At 48.0% G+C, this 9,108-nt stretch overlaps 1 protein-coding gene across 1 annotated transcript in view; it reads right to left on the reverse strand.

Annotated features, from left to right (window-relative positions):
• LOC123748135 (lachesin) overlaps positions 1–7,471 on the reverse strand; it is a 51,862-nt gene extending 44,391 nt beyond the window's left edge. Inside the window, exon 1 of the mRNA XM_045730328.2 lies at positions 7,294–7,471. Coding sequence (XP_045586284.1) covers positions 7,294–7,329 — 36 coding nt within the window. The 5' untranslated portion in view covers positions 7,330–7,471. The remainder of the gene's footprint in view (positions 1–7,293) is intronic.
• Between the last annotated feature and the right edge of the window lie 1,637 nt (positions 7,472–9,108).

The raw sequence follows: 9,108 nt of genomic DNA on the forward strand, positions 1-9,108 counted from the left end.
TGTCCACTCACAGTATGAGTGGCGCTGCCCAATACTGTCACTATGGCGGTGTGTCCACTCACAGGATGAGTGGCGCTGCCCAATACTGTCACTATGGCGGTGTGTCCACTCACAGTATGAGTGGCGCTGCCCAATACTGTCACTATGGCGGTGTGTCCACTCACAGGATGAGTGGCGCTGCCCAATACTGTCACTATGGCGGTGTGTCCACTCACAGGATGAGTGGCGCTGCCCAATACTGTCACTATGGCGGTGTGTCCACTCACAGGATGAGTGGCGCTGCCCAATACTGTCACTATGGCGGTGTGTCCACTCACAGGATGAGTGGCGCTGCCCAATACTGTCACTATGGCGGTGTGTCCACTCACAGGATGAGTGGCGCTGCCCAATACTGTCACTATGGCGGTGTGTCCACTCACAGGATGAGTGGCGCTGCCCAATACTGTCACTATGGCGGTGTGTCCACTCACAGGATGAGTGGCGCTGCCCAATACTGTCACTATGGCGGTGTGTCCACTCACAGGATTAGTGACGCTGCCCAATACTGTCACTATAGCGGTGTGTCCACTCACAGGATGAGTGGCGCTGCCCAATACTGTCACTATGGCGGTGTGTCCACTCACAGGATGAGTGGCGCTGCCCAATACTGTCACTATGGCGGTGTGTCCACTCACAGGATGAGTGACGCTGCCCAATACTGTCACTATGGCGGTGTGTCCACTCACAAGATGAGTGGCGCTGCCCAATACTGTCACTATGGCGGTGTGTCCACTCACAGGATGAGTGGCGCTGCCCAATACTGTCACTATGGCGGTGTGTCCACTCACAGGATGAGTGGCGCTGCCCAATACTGTCACTATGGCGGTGTGTCCACTCACAGGATGAGTGACGCGGCCCAATAAACTCGCCTCTCGGGGCAAAAAAATAAACTTAAACTGTGATCACTCATTCCCAGAGGGGCTTCCATCTTAACGTCCCTTATATCCGACTCATTCAGGGTGAATATCAGGTCAAGCATTGCTGGTTCATCTTCTCTCACAGTATTGATATTTGAGTACCTGGTAGAGCTAGGCATAATCTCCCCCCCCCCAAAAAAAAGGAACTAGAAAGCAAGGGGCTGACGTATCGAAAGGAAAAATTATGAGATGAGAAAATTCCTAAGAGAAATACTATGGAACACAGAACTCAGAACTAAGACCGTACAAGACATGATGGACTATGTCACCCAAAAGTGTCATGAGGCGGTAAAGAAGTTTATCCCAGCCCCAAAAAAATGAGAAGCAAAAGAAGAATCCATGGTATAATAGGGCATGTATGAAAGCAAAGGTACTGAACAAAATGGCGTGGAGGAACTTCCGCAATAACAGAACACCAGAAAGTAGAGAGATATACCAGAGAACCAGGAACGAGTATGTCAGTGTGAGAAGAGCAGCTGAGAAAGAGTATGAAAATGATATAGCTAATAAAGCCAAGACCGAACCAAAGCTACTACACAGTCACATCAGAAGGAAAACAACAGTGAGGGAACAGGTGATGAAACTTAGGGTGGGCGAGGACAGGTACACAGAGAATGACAAAAAGGTGTGTGAAGAACTCAACAAGAGGTACCAGGAGGTCTTCACAATAGAACAAGGAAAGATCACTGCGCTACGAGAGGTGCCAGTAAACCAGGTGGCCTTGGAAGGTTTCGAAATTACAAGAGATGATATCAAGAGACACCTGTTGGATCTGGGCATAAGGCTGTTTGTCCGGACGGGATCTCACCATGTGTACTGAAAGAGTGTGCAGAGGCACTTTTCTTGCCACTCTCCATAGTGTATAGTAGGTCACTGGAAACGGGAGACCTACCAGAAATATGGAAGACGGCTAATGTGGTCCCAATATACAAAAAGGGTGACAGACAAGAGGCACTGAACTACAGGCCAGTGTCCTTGACTTGTATACCATGCAAGGTGATGGAGAAGATCGTGAGAAAACCCTAGTAACACATCTGGAGAGAAGAGACTTCGTGACAACCCATCAACATGGGTTCAGGAAGGGTAAATCTTGCCTTACAGGCTTAATAGAATTCTACGATCAGGTGACAAAGATTAAGCAAGAATGAGAAGGCTGGGCGGACTGCATTTTCTTGAACTGTCGGAAAGCCTTTGACACAGTACCCCATAAGAGGCTGGTGCACAAGTTGGAGAAACAGGCAGGAGTAACTGGTAGGGCGCTCCAGTGGATAAGGGAGTACCTAAGCAATAGGAAACAGTGAATAACTGTGAGGGGGTGGGAGGCATCAGAGTGGCGAGATGTCACCAGCAGAGTCCCACAGGGCTCTGTACTCGGACCCATCCTGTTTCTAATATATGTAAACGACCCTCCAGAGGGTATAGACTCATTCCTCTCAATGTTTGCTGATGATGTACAAACATGAGAAGAATCAAAACAGATGAAGATAGACAGAGACTACAGGACGACCTGGACAAACTGGAGGAATGGTCTAGAAAATGGCTACTAAAGTTCAACTCAGGAAAGTGTAAAGTAATGAAATTAGGCGAAGGGAGCAGGAGGGTGAACACAAGGTACCATCTGGGAGGTGATATCCTGCAAGAGTCAAATAGAGAGAAAGATCTGGGGGTTGATATCACACCGAACCTGTCCCCAAAGGCCCACATCAAAAGGATATCATCAGCGGAATAGGTTAGCTTGGCCAATATAAGAACTGCCTTTAGAAACTTGTGTAAGGAATCTTTCAGAACCCTGTATACCACTTATGTAAGACCAATCCTGAGTATGCAATTCCAGCCTGGAGTCCATACCTAGTTTAACACAAGACAAAGTCAGAGAAGATTCAGAGGTATGCCACCAGACTAGTCCCAGAACTGAGAGGTATGAGCTACGAGGAAAGGCTACGGAAGCTAAACCTCACGTCCCTGGAAGACAGAAGAGTAAGGGGAGACATGATAACCACCTACAAAATTCCCAGGGGAATTGACAGGGTGGACAAAGACAAACCATTTAGCATGGGTGGGACACGAACAAGGGGACACAGGTGGAAACTTAGTACCCAAATGAGCCACAGAGACATTATAATAATTTTTTTCAGTGTCAGAGTAGTTAACAGGTGGAATGCACTAGGAAGTGATGTGGTGGAGGCTGACTCCATACACAGTTTCAAGTGTAGATATGATAGAGCCCAGTAGGCTCAGGAACCTGTACACCAGTTGATTGACAGTTGAGAGGCGGGACCAAAGAGCCAGAGCTCAACTCCCGCAAGCACAACTAGGTGAATACTGCTGGGTGAACAGTGGCGAACAGTTAAGGACTGGCGTCCAGTCAATCCTCCCCGCACAGGATACGAACCCAGGCCAAATCGCTCGCGAAGTGCCGAGCGAGTGTCTTCCCACTGATCCACGGGGACTGCTATATAAATTTATAAATATGTATATAAGTTTGTGTACAGGAATAACTTAGGTGAAGAATTATTTGAAGTTTTAGTACGAAGGTGAAGCCTAATTTGTCATGTTTTCATCGTATCTCTAAAAGCTTCACTCAAATACCTGAATTTACCTGAGGGCCACTAATACTAGTGGCCTAGATGAGGACAGGAAGCCGGCAACTTGTCATAGGTCCCCACCCCCCCCTTTGCCCTGATCATCTGTCCCTGCTGTAGTTTAAAACCCACAAACGTTTACAAATACGACAAAAACACCTAACCTATCTTAGGCCTAAGTATGCGTGAAAATATAATACACATTAAAGTTAATTTATATTACAAAAATATCCGTTTTTGGTTATCCAACAATGGTTCTTAAACAGGGGCCAGATTCACGAAGCAGTTACGCAAGCACTTACGAACCTATACATCTTTCCTCAATCTTTGGAGGCTTTGTTTACAATTATTAAACAGTTAATGAGCTCCGAAGCACCAGGAGGCTGTTTATAACAATAACAACAGTTAATTGGCAAGTTTTCATGCTTGTAAACTGTTTAATAAATGTAGCCAAAACCGTCAAAGATTGAGGAAAGATGTACAGATTCGTAAATGCTTGCATAACTGCTTCGTGAACCTGGGTCCAGGCTGATTTAGCAGGCTATAGATTAACGGGCAAGCTGGCATGATCAACAAGAACAGGCTACACCACCGCGACCACCATCAACCGCCACAATCCACCACACCAAGAGAAGTAATAAGTGAGAGACTAAAGGCGGCTCCCCCGGGCTACTTTCCCGCCAAGAGTGTGAGGGCGCCGCTCCACCCGGCGCCCGTGGCGGGAAGGCCGGTCACGTCCGCCCTCAGCCAATACTCACACGCCAACAGACTTATCGCGCCCGAAAATGCATTTACAAACAATTTCTCATGCCAGAGACATTCACAGCGGCCATTTTTTTTTCTTTTGTTTCCTTCCCGAGCGAGAGGGTGTGTGTGTTATTGGTGCAGTTATTGGCCATGGTCCTGGCTGGGGCATTACTGAAGCTGTTGGGCAAGGGAGAGGGGGAAGGCTCACCGGCATATCCAACACCAACCATCATCTTCCCGCCAAACACAATCATGCTCTTAAAGAGTCCTGTGATGAGTGTTTCCCCATCTTGATTCCTGTGATGAGTAAATGATGAGGACAGACTCAAGAGCTGAGATATGAGGACAGACTAAGAGCTGAGATAAGAGGAGATACTAAGAACTGGGATATGAGGACAGACTCAAGAGCTGAGATATGAGGACAGACTCAAGAGCTGAGATATGAGGACAGACTCAAGAGCTGAGATATGAGGACAGACTCAAGAGCTGAGATATGAGGACAGACTCAAGAGCTGAGATATGAGGACAGACTCAAGAGCTGAGATATGAGGACAGACTCAAGAGCTGAGATATGAGGACAGACTCAAGAGCTGAGATATGAGGACAGACTCAAGAGCTGAGATATGAGGACAGACTCAAGAGCTGAGATATGAGGACAGACTCAAGAGCTGAGATATGAGGACAGACTCAAGAGCTGAGATATGAGGACAGACTCAAGAGCTGAGATATGAGGACAGACTCAAGAGCTGAGATATGAGGACAGACTCAAGAGCTGAGATATGAGGACAGACTCAAGAGCTGAGATATGAGGACAGACTCAAGAGCTGAGATATGAGGACAGCCTAAGAACTGGGATATGAGGACAGACTATGAGCTGAGATAAGAGGAGAGATTAAGAGCTGAGATATGAGGACAGACTAAGAACTGAGATATGAGGACAGACTCAAAAACTGGGATATGAGGACAGACTCAAGAGCTGAGAGACTAAGAGACTGGGCAGATGATCTGAGAGTGTCACGCAGGGTAGACGAGTACAGACAAGAGCCACAAGACCACTTCAACAGTTATAAAGAGCTTCCAAACACAAGTAAGGAAACTCTCTTTCCCCAACTTGAAGAACATTGACCACAAGAAACTCCACAGACATAACACCCAACTCTTAAGAACAGACACCAACAGCGTCCATAACAGAACAACCTTTAAGACCCCCCAATAAATTGATATAGACAAAAAAATATTGAAACTTAAACTTTTCACAGGATTTTCCCCTAGAGGAAGGATGCTGGTTGAATCTTTGGGATGAGATACGGTGTGGATGCTGGAGCAAACTGCCCAGTAACAAGGCAATTATGGACACGTGGTAAAAATGATGGTTGTTTGAGGGCCAGGGTGGCAACTATGCTGTGTCCAGGACACACAGTTTAGAAATTGAAATTGAAATAAGTTTATTGAGGTAAAATACACACAAAGGGATGAGGTAGCTCAAGCTATTCTCACCCCGTTCAGTACATGGTGTTAATACATACATAGACACACATACATAGACACACATTACTCAACATTTTAGAGGGTCAAGGATACTTGTATGTGTATTATTGACCTGTTGCCCGCGGACACATACGTTTATGTATCGTGTTTACATTCCTGTATGTGTTGACATGTATACATGTATATTATGTGTTTCTGAAGGTGAAGTGATAGTTAACTAAGACTCCAGCCTTGGTTAACAAATATTAAAGAGGACATTATAGCAGTGGTTAATAATATTCATAATAAAAATGTTGACCAGGATCAATATAACCGAACTGGCAGCATGATACAGGCACGAGGGTCAATATACCTTACCTGCCCCTGCTAATTGACCGGGAAAACCACACACCTGGAGCCACATTAAGCTCAGTCAGGTATATATGTATACCTGACCTGATGAGACTATTGTCGGCGCTTAAGGGCCACATATACATGTTCCACGAGGTGTCACTTGAGTTAGAACTTGCTTGCTTGAGTGTCACTCAAGCTCTAGGTAACTTATATGGGGAAATGTACAGTAGAATTATGTTTAGTGACACCATATGACACTGTCGTAAGGCAACAGGTGACACCCGACACCGTGGCGAGCCAGCAGGTGACACTAGACACCGTGGCGAGCCAGCAGGTGACACTAGACACTGTGGCGAGCCAGCAGGTGACACCCGACACCGTGGCGAGCCAGCAGGTGACACTAGACACTGTGGCGAGCCAGCAGGTGACACTAGACACCGTGGCGAGCCAGCAGGTGACACTAGACACTGTGGCGAGCCAGCAGGTGACACCCGACACCGTGGCGAGCCAGCAGGTGACACTAGACACCGTGGCGAGCCAGCAGGTGACACCCGACACCGTGGCGAGCCAGCAGGTGACACTAGACACCGTGGCGAGCCAGCAGGTGACACTAGACACTGTGGCGAGCCAGCAGGTGACACTAGACACCGTGGCGAGCCAGCAGGTGACACCCGACACCGTGGCGAGCCAGCAGGTGACACTAGACACCGTGGCGAGCCAGCAGGTGACACTAGACACCGTGGCGAGCCAGGTGACACTAGACACCGTGGCGAGCCAGCAGGTGACACTAGACACCGTGGCGAGCCAGCAGGTGACACTAGACACCGTGGCGAGCCAGCAGGTGACACTAGACACCGTGGCGAGCCAGCAGGTGACACTAGACACCTGGCGAGCCAGCAGGTGACACTAGACACCAGGCGAGCCAGCAGATGACACTAGACACCGTGGCGAGCCAGCAGGTGACACTAGACACCGTGGCGAGCCAGCAGGTGACACTAGACACCGTGGCGAGCCAGCAGGTGACACTAGACACCGTGGCGAGCCAGCAGGTGACACTAGACACCGTGGCGAGCCAGCAGGTGACACTAGACACCGTGGCGAGCCAGCAGGTGACACTAGACACCGTGGCGAGCCAGCAGGTGACACTAGACACTGTGGCGAGCCAGCAGGTGACACTGTAGACTCACCTGACTGATCATGGGGTCGGTGTTGATCTGACACATGTAGGGACCCTTGTCCTCCTCCGTCACCTGCTTGATCAGCAGGTGCCACGTCGAATGGTCGTCGTAACTGACGTGGACGCGTGGATTGTGGGTGATGACGTGGGTGTGGATGGCCTGGATGGCCTTCGTATCCGCCTTCACCCACCCGACCTGTGCGGATAGGATGGATTAAGTCGATAGAGAAGCGGATATAGCTAGTGGGTCTTCCCTGTCTAGGAGTGACGCAGGTGGATAGGTATGTAGATAGTAAATAGATAGATAGTATACAGTGGTGGATAGTGTGGAAGTGTGAGAGTGTGGATAACACTGACTAGTGTGTTAGTGTGATAGCAGGAATAGTGTGGAGTGGGGATAGTATAACTAGCTAGGTAGGGTTAGGAGAAATTGGCCTCAAGTGGATAGTGTGAGCAAGTGGTTAGTGACAAACTGCACACAGAGGCCACTAAGGTTCACTATCAAGAGAAGTGTTATTACATGTTCCTCTGATCTGCTGTAACATACATAGTAACACATGATCACTACCACACACTAACGCGCACACACACACACACACACACACACACACACACACACACACACACACACACACACACACACACACCAACTATAATTGAGAGGGCAGCCTCTGCTGCCTGTAGAAATAGATCCCACCTGCTCATCGTGGGAAGACTTCAATCACGGAAGGATTGACTGGGAGAACAAGGAACCGCATGGAGGCGAGGATACGTGGAGAGCCAAACTACTGGAGGTGGTGACTAGAAACTTCTTAACCCAGCATGTCAGAGAACCCACAAGGATGAGAGGAAATGACGAACCAGCGAGACTCGACCTGGTCTTCACCCTGAACGACTCTGACATAAGAGAAATCGGTTTTGAGGACCCAGTAGGAATGAGCGACCACAGTGTACTGGTGTTTGAGTACCTGATTGAAGAAGGGTTATTGAACTCGAGGAGGGATACCGAAACCAAAAGGTTAGCATACCGAAAGGGAAACTATGAGGAGATAAGAAAATTCCTAACAGATGTAGCATGGGAAACAGAGCTCAGGGAAAAGACGGCCCAAGATATGATGGAATACATCACGCAGAAGTGCAAGGATGCAGCAAACAAGTTTGTCCCAGCCCAAAAGGAAAACAGTGAAATGAAGATGAAAAACCCATGGTTTAATCAGAGATGTAGGCTAGCTAAGCAGCAAAGTAAAAGGGCATGGAGAAACTATAGGAATAACAGGATACTTGAGAGCACCTTAGAGCAAGGAGAAATCCCAGAGATAAGAGAGGGAATAGCTAACCAGGAACCACTGGAAGAGTTTGAGATTACCAGCGGGGAAGCAAGGAAGTGTTTACTAAAGGTGGATGTGACAAAGGCTATAGGCCCAGATGGAATCTCCCCTTGGATACTAAAGGAAGGAGCAGAAGAACTGTGCCTACCACTCTCCATAGTGTATAACAAATCACTGGCAACAGGGGAACTGCAAGAAATTTGGAAAGCAGCTAACGTAGTCCCGATATACAAGAAAGGGGATAGACAGCAGGCACTGAATTATAGGCCAGTATCCCTAACCTGCATACCATGCAAGCTGATGGAGAAGATTGTGCGAAGAAAGCTAGTGAAGCACCTGGAGCGAAAGAACTTTGTAACACAGCATCAACATGGGTTCAGGGATGGCAGGTCCTGCTTCACAGGGTTACTTGAATTCTACGACCAGGCAACAAAAATAAGGCAAGAAAGAGAAGGGTGGGCAGACTGCATATTTTTGGATTGTCAGAAAGCCTTTGA

The sequence above is a fragment of the Procambarus clarkii genome, chromosome 65, assembly GCF_040958095.1.
Source record: "Procambarus clarkii isolate CNS0578487 chromosome 65, FALCON_Pclarkii_2.0, whole genome shotgun sequence".
NCBI classification, from domain to species: Eukaryota; Metazoa; Arthropoda; class Malacostraca; order Decapoda; family Cambaridae; genus Procambarus; species Procambarus clarkii.